Source organism: Rousettus aegyptiacus, unplaced genomic scaffold (assembly GCF_014176215.1).
Source record: "Rousettus aegyptiacus isolate mRouAeg1 unplaced genomic scaffold, mRouAeg1.p scaffold_m13_p_3, whole genome shotgun sequence".
Taxonomy (NCBI): domain Eukaryota; kingdom Metazoa; phylum Chordata; class Mammalia; order Chiroptera; family Pteropodidae; genus Rousettus; species Rousettus aegyptiacus.
This window is the reverse complement of record NW_023416306.1, coordinates 141,408,705-141,421,383: the sequence shown is the minus strand read 5'-3', so window position 1 is coordinate 141,421,383 and position 12,679 is coordinate 141,408,705. Positions and strand designations below refer to the sequence as shown.

The following is a 12,679-nucleotide window of genomic DNA, read 5'->3' as shown; positions in this document are numbered from 1 at the left end:
CTGACCTCAATGATTAGGTGGTTGTTGTTTTCTATGTCCATTTTTTAAATTAAATTTATTGGGGTGACATTGGTTAATAAATCAATTTTTTTTATTAGTACCATACTACATAACATTGTTTTTATGAGGTGTGCCCTGAGTTTCAAATAGCTCACTTACAAATAAGCTGTTGAAACACAACTTGGTTGGGCTCTGTGTGGCTTATCCACCTGACGAGTATTGAATCAGGCATAAGGCCATGTCACAGTATACTGTATGACACTGTATTGCATTGAATACACATCAAACACAGATGGTATAGATTCAGTTCAATTCAATCACATTCAACAACTATTTGTTGACTACCTTTCTGGAAATACAAAGACAATATATTCTAAAGAGGGATGGAATAGATAACAGTGTATAATTGTGCCTTGTGTTAGGTGTGGGGGTCAAAGTTGAAGACCTTGTTTTGACTGACTTCAAGTTGTTTACCAATAACTACAAAATGGGACTAAGACAACTATTATAAAGAAAGGAAGTACTAAGTACAAGAGATAGTGTATGTAGAAAATGCTTTGCAAGTATAAAGTGTTGTGGTGTGGTTCTAGAATGGGCTTTAGAGTCCTGACAACCCATTTTACGTACAATTAGGAGTAATAGAAAAAGGAAACAGTTCTTGAGAGATTCACGAACAGAGGTCATGAATTCTCGGTGGCCACATTAGCGTAAGACCTTGGGCAAATAACACAGCCTTCAACTTCAACTTTCTCCCCCAGACTAATGTCCAGCAGCGGATTACCAAAATACACCTTTCAGAGTTATTGGGTAGATAAAACAGGTAGTGGCGAAGTATCTAGCATTTTGCCTGGCCGGAGCAAGGGCCCAATAATCCGTACTAATTAGCACTTACATTCAGCTTCTCTGAGCGATTGAAAAGGGAACGCTTGTGTAGGGCTACTTTACAGGGTCCTATTTAGGGGCACAGCTCATCATTAGTTTCTACAAGGAACATCTTACAGCCTCCCACTTGCGCCCCTTGCTCTAACCAAGGACCAGAGAAATTCATCTTTCTAGCGAAAACGGTGCCAGGTCTCTTCTCCGTAGGCACCGAGGGAAAGCCGTGGCAGAAGCCCAGGCTGCGAAGAAGGACCGCAGGGCAGGGGGCGTCCGGCCCCCAGCAGGACCCGCCCCGGCTCTGTCCGTAGCGCAGGGGCAGAGGCGGGGAAGTGGGCGCCGAGGGGCGTGGGGCGACCGCATCTAGTGTCAGTGCCAGTGGAGCCGGGGCGGGCACATCTTACCTCCGCCCAATCCCCAGCCTTAGCCGCGCCCTCATGAATAAGCAACAAAGCGAAGCGCCCTCCCCCTGGCATCCCAGACAGTGGAGCGGGCCGCCACCGCTGCAGGGGCTGCCGCGGGGATGCCGAGTGCGGGCGCCACCGCTCTCCGCGCACTGCTCCGCTGAAGGCGCACAGGTGAGGACCCGCCCGGCTCCTGCCACTCGGGCGGCCGCGGCTGCAAACCCAGCACTGGGGCATAGACGAAGCCCGAGCCTCGGGCTGCGCGGGGTCGCCCCGGGAGCAATGCAGTCTGGGGAGCGCGGCACTCCGGGGCGCGCCAGGCGTGCGCCCTGCGCCCTCGCCGGAACGCGGTGCCCGGCGCTGGGTGAGCAGGAGCAGCTCTTGGCGCTCTGGGTGCCGCGCGCAGGCCTCGGAGGACACGCCACACTCCTTGCTCCAGCCCAGCCAGCCTCACGGCTCCGCACCAGCGAGCGGGCCTTTGTGCTGGCGGAGCTTGCAGGGCTGGCTGCTTTTGTGTGGGCTTTTCTTTCTTCCCTCTTACCCTCTCAACCTCACAGCAGTGATAGAGAAGTTCTCTAAGACTGTGATTTGCTCCTTCTAAAGCATCGATCACAATGTTCCCGACGCCAATCAATGTTCAGCAGCCGAAGAGCAAATGGGGGCTGCGGTGGCCACCGAAATGTGTTCTGTTACTTTTCAGAAAACAAACAGTTGAGTGTTTAGCGCAGAGATGTCACTGAATCTCCTTACTCAGACCAGTCCCTCAGGACACGGCAGGAGGATGGCCCTTGGAAAGGTCACTTAGTTTGAAAGAGGGCCTGCTGGTCAGACGCCGAGGAGCTCAGGCTGTGCCTGAGACTCCAGAATGGTTGTTGGGAGGTGCTGTCTGGAGCTTCCCAGATGTCGCATGTGCGTCCTGGTCACAGACAGAACCTGACCCGTGTAGATTCTGAACATGTAGAGCCCTGGCTGGCAACGAAGCCGCCAACGTCTCTTAAGAGTTTGGAGTTCTCAAAGATGAGAAATATGGTTTCCAGGCTGATCTCGAGGATCTGCTAGGATCTTGGCACTTCATTTCAGGGCAGAGCTGATGTGGAGGAGAGGAGAGAGGCTGCTTTAAGGTGTCTGCCGTCTTCCTTTGGAAGTTTTAGTTTTAAACTTAAGGGGGAGAGAGAGTCGTTCATATAACCACCTATAGAGCTCTGTAGGATTTCTTCTGTAAAGAGCAAAGTGTGTGGCCAGAATTTGCATGCCTCTCCCTCCTTTTTGTGTTATTTCCCTGATCACAAGTGTTGCTGTCGGGCTCCAAGGAGTCTTGTTGAAGCCAAGCGCTCACAGAGTCACAGACCGACTCGTTCACTTGTGGGCACAACCCCACTGTAGCATCTATTGAAAGAAAGTGAAAACAGGTGAGGTTTCATGGAATGAGAACATTGCTACTTACTTTTATATAGAGTAGAGATTTAAGTGTAGTCCGATTTACTCTTCTAAATAAGGTAGAGTTGTTATATTTGTCATAGTAATGAACCAAACACTTATGCAGCAGACTTGATATTGATTGCATTTGTTCACAAAATTCCCAAGACTCACCGTGTCTAATGTAGCTACAGCAACAGAGCTAATTAGGGAGATATGGGTTTGTCTTTGTTTTCATGAGAAGCTTCTTACTGTTATATTCTGACAATTCCTGTTAGACTTTTCAATATCATAATTTGGCATTACAGAAATGATTTGATGCTAAATATAGAAGGAGGAAGATGGGCTTACCTATTATGAAAATTTACGCTTTTTAACTAGAGATGTACTTCATTATTTAGCAGACATTTGCCTGAAAAGTTGTGTATGGAATTGCATTTTTGTTCATTGAGTTTTGTTTATTCTCACAACAAGAAGATGGCTATTTCAAGGGAACTTGGGTTTAATTTCTGTAAAACGAAAACTTATTCCCTAATTAAGATGTGTGGTCAATCCTGTTTTACCATATTGTATTTACTTGGTGATTATAAGAAAAGTGTCTGAATCAAGTTTCAGCTTGAAATGTTAGATATTATTATGTTTGTTCCTTGACATGTCTACCTGAGAATTACCTTCTCCTTAAATGTCAGCTAGTACTTAGAGATCTTGTCAAGCAAATAAGGTTTGTGGACCACAAAGAAAAGAAATGATGTGTCAAATTGGGTCACTGAAAAGAACTGTGTGATGGATGGACAAGAGCTTGTTGACCAAGATTGATTAGGACAGGAATCTGCGAACATCAGATAATTCTAAGTCACTGTGTCTACATGAGAAGCTGAAAGGGGAGGCTCCATGGAAATAGCTAGGGATAAAAAGGATGTTATGGATACTTCAAATTGCTCACATTTCTGTAGTTTGAGGAGAATGCATATCAGTATCACGCTAATACATCTTAAATTGTATGATATCTAAAACTTTTTCTTCAAGCCATTTTCATGTCCATTATCATTTTCTTTTTTGTCTCTCTTCCACCTTTTGAAGAAAGCAGAATGAGCATTATTATCTCCATTTTGCAATAAGGAAAATGAGTTTCAGTGATTTTTTTTTTTTTGCCTAAGGTAAAGCTGGAACTTAAAGCCAGTTTTTAAATCTTCAAGTCTAGCTTCTTTTACCAGGAATAGGATGATGTGATAGGGGTGATAAGCACAGACATCTTCATTTGTCTACATTGCTAAATTGTAGAGAATGAAGTTTGTGGGCTCAATATGTAGAACTTAGCTGTGGTCTGCAGGATTGGTAAAGCACGATGCTGATAGCTGCCAGAGTAACCATCTTGACCCAGCCTACTTTACCTCTTCGCTGTCAGCACTGATGCCGTTTCCTCCTGGGTGAACCACGCTTTTCTTTGTGGTTACTCTAGTCTCCCTCCTTCCTCTGTGGTCAGAAATGCTGCTGAAAGGATCATCTGTCATTCCAGTTACTTAATTTACAGTGAAGGATGGTTGGGGCCAGATGATCTTAAAGCCAATATATCAGGCCAGTGACAGTTGTCAATAGGACAATGAATCAGAAATGAGGTACCTTAATGCCGTGTGCTACAGTTGGATTTATAGTGTCAGAGTCTTGATAAACTTGTCTTTAGACAAGTGAAACAGTATTGGCAATGAGGGCCTTCAGTATTAAAACAAAAAAGATAAGATGATGACAAATTAATCATTAAGAATCAGGAAAAACACAAAAAGGAAAGATTATAAAGGCAAGCAAAGAAGGGAAAGTCTCCTTTTCCCTTTATCAATCACTGAATCACTGATTGGATTTTAAAAGATGAGATGGTAATTGGGAAGCAAGTCGACCTGAGGCTCTGAGACTTGTCACTTGTTACTATTGATCTATTTTTAAAAAAGAAAACAAATGCTGAAAACCTAAAATATAGCAAAATGAGAATACAGAAATTATTACTATTATTAAAATGACACATTTAATAAGAAGCCCGAATTGGCTAGGCAATGAAGAAAACATACAGTTAGACAGTGGATAGACTATGAAATGTCATTGAAAATCTTATAATCTAAAATGGAGACTCTACACTTTCTTTTTCACATTCTTAAATGGTTATTTGTACTTCCTTCATGCTAGCAAATATTTACTGAACACCTCCTCTATGTGCCTACCATTATTAGCAATTATATGGCAAACAGAGTAAGCTGAAAGATCAGTGTTTGTGTGCAAAGAACATAATCTTACTTGAGGTGACCAGACCTACAGATATGATGCTTTGTGTTGGAGAAGCTGGGAGAGGGGTGGGAAGAGAATGGGTGAGTCGATTTTGTGACAGAAGTTAGTAAACAGGATGTGACCTGGGGGCCAAGGTTTGGATGCCTGCGGTAGGAAAGAAGGAGGGAGCTCAGACTAGTGCGGTGTCATCAGCAAAACTTACGAACCTGAAATGAGTATGGTGCAGAAGAGGGCAATATACTCAGCTGGTGATGGTGTCTGTTCCTGGGCACTAGTGCTATACGGTTGCATTGCAGATATGGAGTTTGACAATTGTAGGTTTGGTGACGTGAAATGCTGTGTTTTGAGAAGGCAGAGAGTTGTAGTGGCAAAAACAGGGAACTTGAAGTCTGACAGAATCCACAAGTTCAAAAACAGACAGGATTACATAGGTTAATTATAAGCCTGTAGCTTTCTCATCTAAAAAAAAAAATGTGGATAATGGTAGTATCTATCTTACCAGATTGTTATTAGGATTAAATAAGATAATTTATATAAGACATTTACAACATTTGGCACATAGTATCCCCCAAATGGTAGCCATCTTTATTTTAGTGTATGTGCTGCCAAGTGAGTGGCCATTTTTTATTGAGTATTGTCATTTTTATTCTTAAGAATAAACCATCTGGATTGTATAAAATGGATTTAAAAGGAGAGAGTCTGAAAAAGATCATTGATTTAGAGGCAATTAAAATAATCCAGTGAGGTGACAAGAAGGGCCAATTCTAAGAGCTGTCATGAGGAAAGGATCCACAGAAGTTGTGAATCTAGAATGTGAAGGAGAGAAGAGGTCACAATGACACCAAAGTACAAATGAAGAAGATGGTATGTTTCCGGTGGCATCTAAGTAACTTCCAGTAGACAATGAAAATCTAAGGGTAGGCAGGTTTCTTTCCAAAACCTCACACCAGCTATTTATGTATGGTATTTGTATTTATATTGAGAAAAGGAAAATATCAGGCAGATGGTCATTAGTTTTTTGGCATACTCTACAGCCCTCCTGTGTCCTGAGCAATTCTTAGGGCTCTGCTCATATTTCTTATATATTATACCTGGAACTCAATTTACTTTGAAAAATGTAGCTTTATTGCTGCTGTTTTTAACATGCTGGTTCCCTTTTCTGTCTCCTTTTGAATAACGCACTAAACAATAGCAGCATACATTTTAGTTGGAAAAACAGTGACCAGGTGTTTAAAAAAACCTGATTGTTAAGTCTAACAAGACAGCTAAGGCTGTATCTTTTATGTTGTCATTCATTTGTCTTTGAAACTTGAATATGCTTAGACTTGACAAAGAAAAAGAATCTGGACTGTGTCTTTTTAAGATTGTCAAGATAATGCTTGACAGGACAGTTTATCTGCCCACTGGGGGCAGAAATGCAGTAAATTGTTCAGAGGACTGCTGAGCCATTAGGATACCCTGATAGCGACTGAGAGACAAAGTGCTACTGACTTGCTCTGAAAGGGAAGCTTTTTAAGCTATTAGAAGCTAATATCCACTATCAGTTAGCAATTTTGTTAGAATTTATTTATCTGAATTATTTGTCCTGATGAATATGGTGAAGGAGAAGCAGCATTCTAACTCACAGTATGAAGGAAAAGTTAGAGAGATGTTCTTTTGTTTGTTAATTATGCGTATGTTTGAGTTGATTTAAGATAATTGAGAGACAGAATTCTAATAAGCAATGAAATCTCTTCCTCTCCCTTCCCCAGCAAAGGAGACTATATGCATTCATTTGTTTATTCAGCCAGTATTTACTGAGCATTTCCTCTGTGCCGGCACTTGCCAGGGAAGGGATACATTGTCGAGGAAAAAAAAAGAAAAGATCTTCAAAATATGAGTGCAGATGGTTATTTAGGTTTAGAAATATTGTGATTGAATTGACAATGGTCAGTCTTTCTTATTTATTCTTATTTTATTTATTATTTATGTCATACAACTCCCATGGGGGACACCAAGCTCATGTCTATGTGAACCTGTACTGTGCTTTGAAAGATGGAGAAAGACCTGGAACTTGAAGGTCATCTACCAATTTCTCTGAATCGCAGACGTATTCCCTGCTGCCATTTCTATAGGCTGTCTTTTCTGCTTCTTTAAAGTTCAGACATCGTTTTGAATAGGGGGGAGGAGGAGCATATGGCTGCAATACACAGACAGAATAGGCTAGCAGTTCACCCCCACTTTTTTGTTGTAATTGGATTTAGAAAGCAGGTGGCCGACACTTAATTACAGGAGGAAAGTCTTTTAGAGCAACAGCAGAATTCCCTTCATACAAACATTCTAAAGCTCAAGATCTAGAGGAAAATAAAAACTTGAAGGAAGATTATGTTTTCAATACGAAATTGAGGTTATATTAAATCTTTATCATTTGCACACCTCCATCTGATTTGATCATAAAATTATATTCTCCATCCCCATGACTCCAGAACATATTAAATAAAATATTAATTCATTCAGTTAGTCATTCCTTCAATTATTTGGGTGCCTTGCTTGATGACAAAACCGAGAATGTGAAACTATTTGTATTTTTATTTAATGTACTATAGACAAAATATGAAAATGGAATAATGGAGGTGGAAGGCATTTCAAAGATTATTTTAATTCTTCTTTTTGTCAAAGGAGAAGTTGAGGTTATTTGCCCAGTTGTCAAAGGAGAAACTGAGGCCATTTGCCCAGTATCTCGTAGCAAGTTTTAACTACAGTGAAGCTAGGATTCAGGAATCATTTTTCTGTTGCCGGTCCATGTCTCTCTAAACTTTACTGCCACTCATGATGGCCTGTTTTTTTTTTCAAGTTTTTATGAGAAGCATGGGATCAGTAGACTAAGCTGTTAGGCCACACCCTCCATCTTCTGGGATGGTTAGTAAGATTTCGCTGAATGGAAAAAATATTTGTTCAGGAAAGGGCAGCTCTCTGAACAGCTCAGGAGTAACCAGAGTTCTATTGCTTTTACATATCTTCGACTATCTAAAATTTAGTAGTTCAGCTTGTCTACCCAGAAATCTAAAGGTGTAATGTCATCAACTACGAGCACTCTTGCTTACAGCTCTCATATATTTTTGTTTTAAGGAAGGGAAATAGAGGTGGCAGGCCGAATACTATTAACAAATCTGTTACCTGGCTATGAACTGGGATGCTTTATGGCTCATCTAAAGTATAGTGGTAACTAGTGGCCAGAATGTTGACATGTCATTCCCTCTGTCAAATATCTTTCCCATATTCTCTCCATTTAGAACAATGCTAGCTATCTATATGTAATTTAATATTTAAATAAAATTGCTTCAAACCCTCATCCTACATATGGGGAAATTTAGCATCTCTCTCAGTATCTCTGAAGATTCTTGGAGTGAGGGACAGTGTCTTATGTTTCTTCTAGACATCTCTGGCTTCAATTTTATTCTGCTGCTCTATTTATGATCCTTGATATGCTCTTCCTTTTCTGCACAAGGCACCATGGCACCTCATAACATCAGCCCATTCCTGTATTCTCCTAAAGTACTGTGGATTTAAGATTTCTATGTAACAAATTACCTCCAAACTTGGTGGCAATAAATGTTTATTATTTCATCCCATTTCTGTGCATTAGGAACTTGGAATTAACTTAGCTGAGTAGTTCTGGCTCAAGTTCTCTCAAGAAGTTGCAGTCAAGATGTCAAATGGGGCTGCAGTAATCTGAAGACTTGTCTCGGTCTGGAAGGTCAGCTTGCAAGGTGATTCATTTATGTCGTACTGATAGTTCAGTAAGATGCCTCAGCTCCAAATCCACAGATTTCTTTTTCCTCCTATAGAAAAATTCAGCCTTCTTTTTCTCTTTAGACATGTAGGACTAAGGACTTGACCTTTTCTCTGTCTCAAAAGAATCTATAAGACTAAATGGGATAACATGTGAAAGCTTTGAATACCTTAAGGGGAAAAGGCCTTACGAAAATGTAAAATTTTATATTTTATGTGTGCACATCACTTGCTTAGGCAGATAGTTTAATGATTAGATGTGAAAGAAAAAGTTTAACTTTTATAAAGATAAGTTTTTTATTTTAGAATTTTCATTCCCTAGGTTTAATTTTCTAGAAAACCTGCAGCATCTGAGAAATTTCTGATGATGAAATTCAGCAAAATAGATAAAAAGAACTAAAACCCTTAAGTTTGGGGGGAAATTAGCAGTTTTGATATAGTTTTAGGATTAATGAGAGTGTGAGTAGTTTTTTAAAGTAATACAGTGAATCTTAATTGTATAATTTATGTATATTCACCGAGAATTGCTAATTTAAAATGTGTTTGGGTTCTCTTAAAAAGATTTTTTCTTTTAATAAATGCATTTATTTATATTAACTCTTTTACCTTGTCTAATCCTTAAACTTTGAACATGAAGTTTTTGCTATAATTTTAATAACTGTTGCAGAGAAAGAAATAATCTAAGTATTTTAAAGATAAAATTTTAAAAACTCTTGATTATAACTAGCATTCACTATTTTATGACATTTTATAAATTTTAAAACATACTTAAAAAGTTCTTTGAATGTAACATAAGATTTACTTTCTATATCCTTGACATGTTACTATTTCTGCAGTCATTTGACTACATGATTAATAGAGGAATTTGGGGAGAATATTGCAAATGTGACTTCAAGGTAGTTTATTTCAAGTAGACATTTAAGAAACAATGAACTTGGTACTTGAACTATGTGTACCTTTTTCTAGAGAGCATCGAGTTAAATCAGCTGCAGAATTCAGCAGGGAAAAATGAACTGGGTTATCCATGTCTCAAAGGTACAAAGAAATAGAACAGTTCTCTCTTACGTACCACCTCTGAGCATGAAGTCAAGAAGATTATTTTACTTATAGTTTAATTTAAAGGGGCTTATTTACAAAATATATTTATATGACAGTTTGATATGCTTTATTTTTCTGTAGGACTCAGTTACTGGAATTATCAGCACTACCATCTTTTGTGCAAATTTCTCTTTCACTATGACAAGAACAATTGTGTTGCACATTTGTCTGGCTTTCTGTGGCCTTCTACTTCTCAACATTGTCACACAATGTCTGGCCTTCCCTCAAATGGAAAGAAGGGAGATAGCTCATGTTCATGAAAAAGGAGGGCAATCTGAGAGGATAAACACAGATGACCTAGAAAATAACTCCATTACTTCAAAGTCCACTCACCAACCAGTGGGCTCTGAAGATCCAATGAGAGGGTTAGTGAGACCATCAGCAACGTCATTAAATACAGTATCCCCTATTAACAAAGAAACCCATTCTATGGGAGGTGAGCTCGTGCAACTCAATAGCCCTGATGTTGACGTTGCTACTGAACCAGTAGTCTCAGCAGGGGAAGAAGTGTTTGGTTCCAGCCAGCCAGAGAGGACGTCTCCTGAACGTTGGCTTCCCAAGGCCATGGTAACCAACCCTATTACTGCAACTGCTCTGATTATTGATGAGAAGAAGGAGCCCTTCAGTAGTACCAACGTTCAGCCCATTGGAGAAGGGACCACAGAAGCTACACAAGTCTTTCTGAAGTATATGGACAATCAATTGTTTACAACTGAAAGTCAAGAAGGAGTTAGTCTGGGACATTCAACCTCATCCTTTGTGAATGCTAAAAAAAAATTAACCACCAATCCAAGGGCTGAAAAATTTGAAGCAGGCACAGAACAAAGGACAACTTCTTGTGCTGGTACTGAGCCCACAACGGGCACTGAGTCTGGAAGCCTTCTGTCTGATAGGGAGAAACCGTCATGGATGAGAGCTGATAATACCCAGGCTACTGTCACTAAACACAGGCTTACAACCTCTGAGTACACTCTAAGTGTTGAGCTGGAAACTGATAGCCTGCTGGGAGCCCCAGAAGTCACAGTGAGTGTCAGCACAGCTGTTGCAGCTTCTTCTGTTGTAAGTGATGAGTGGGATGACACCAAATTAGAGAGTGTAAGCCAGATAAAGACCCCAAAACTTGGAGACAATACAGAGATTCAGGTGAGAATGGAAATATCTCAGACAACCCAAGTAACTGAAAGTGGCGTAGAAGGTATGGAAAGGGGTGAACCTTTGACAGAGCCTGCACACAGGGCTCTGGGGCTGCCTAAAGGGGAAACACGCATGGGGACAGCCCCGCTAATACCACACGAGGATAGCAGATCATCTGCCTTCACCGAGCAAAGTTCCTTTACTCCCACGAAGCTGATGGAAGATACGAAATCCTCTGTCGGAAACCTGTTTCAAAATACTGCAGGCTTCTTGGAACCCACCAAGGAAAACAATGCTATGGTTTTTTTAGAGACTCCTGTTTCCATCTCAGAATACGAGTCTGAGACATATCAACCACTGGGAAATACGTTTAAAGGTAAAAGAAAGAAAAACAAAATTTGTTTAATTTGGAATGTGTTAATTTGGTTTTATTATTTTTAAAAAAGTGAGATATAATTGACATATAACACTGTATTAGTTTTAGCTGTTATTTTATTTTTCAGAAGTGACCATTTAAAAATAAGTTGTCTAAGTTTTAATGAAAAGCAACAGTGAACAAATAAAAATATTTTATATAAAAATTACAACCAAATATAATTCCTGCATATAGACCCCTGGTATTGAACTGGGAACAATCTGTCCCCTTCCTCCACATCATTTGGCAATGTTTGGAGACATTTTTGCTTGTCACAACAGAGGAGTGCTGTCGGCTACTGTCAATCAGTAAGTAGAGGCCAAGGATGCTGCTAAACATCCGACAAGCCATGGGATAGCCCCCCAACAGCGAAGCTTTATCTGAGCCAAAATGTCAATAGTACTAAGAAACATTGATATAGACTAATATTTTTTAAACATTTTATTATGAAAATGTATAAATATAAAAGAAAATGTGAATTTGCTATATTTTTAAGTGATATAATAAACATGTGGGATACTTATTTACACGTTGTTGTAAACAATACTCACATCCCTGATATTTCTTACCAAAAGCTTTTGGTAAATATTTGTCTCATAATATTAACTGTGTGAGTTCTTTGATTTTGTTTCCCCCCAAAGAATGTCATCTAGAAATGGGAGGGGACCAATATAGATAAATCTTTTCCGCTGACTTGACTCTGCACGTTCTACTTCCTCTTGGCCTTTCCATCTGTGAATGTTATGAGCTGACAAGCCTTACATTTGTTGCTGCTGGATAATGTTTTTCTTTTATTATGTGTAGTTGGTCAGATAACAGCATGGCGAAGGAAAGATCACGTAATGTGCATATGCTCATTCCAAATTGTTTTGGCATATGTACAGCTTGTTATTTCAGCTAATTAGACTAATTAATGAAAAATATCAAATTAATAATGTCTTTCATAAAGTGTTATTGGGATTGAATTAAAATGATAAAAGATTGAATTTTTCATGTCCAATTCATTTTTTAAAGACTGAAAGACCTTGTAAAATGTAAGTTTTCCTAGAAGCTCCCCAAAAATGTTTTGTAGTTGATTTTTAAATTCCATGAGGACAGTTGGGTCCACATGACCATGAAGATATTAGATATGACTGAACAAGAAGTTTACTTCAATTCTCCACAGGACTTTAATATATCCATAGAGCAATAAGTCATATAGTTCAAAATTATTTATTACACAATAGAATCCATGCTTGTTATGTACTAGGCTTGCACTAGCTTCTATTTATACAACCTAAAAAGTAAAATG

At 39.5% G+C, this 12,679-nt stretch overlaps 1 protein-coding gene across 2 annotated transcripts in view; it reads left to right on the top strand.

Moving 5' to 3' along the window:
• The first annotated feature begins 1,337 nt into the window (after window positions 1-1,337).
• ARMH4 (armadillo like helical domain containing 4) overlaps window positions 1,338-12,679 on the top strand; it is a 97,073-nt gene continuing 85,731 nt past the window's right edge. Inside the window, exons 1-3 of one of the 2 annotated variants that reach the window (XM_016156123.2) lie at window positions 1,338-1,454; window positions 8,596-8,719; window positions 9,921-11,349. In XM_016156123.2, the coding sequence (XP_016011609.2) occupies window positions 9,978-11,349 (1,372 nt within the window). In that variant the 5' untranslated portion in view covers window positions 1,338-1,454; window positions 8,596-8,719; window positions 9,921-9,977. The remainder of the gene's footprint in view (window positions 1,455-8,595; window positions 8,720-9,920; window positions 11,350-12,679) is intronic. The other variant, XM_036239126.1, reaches the window with a different exon arrangement.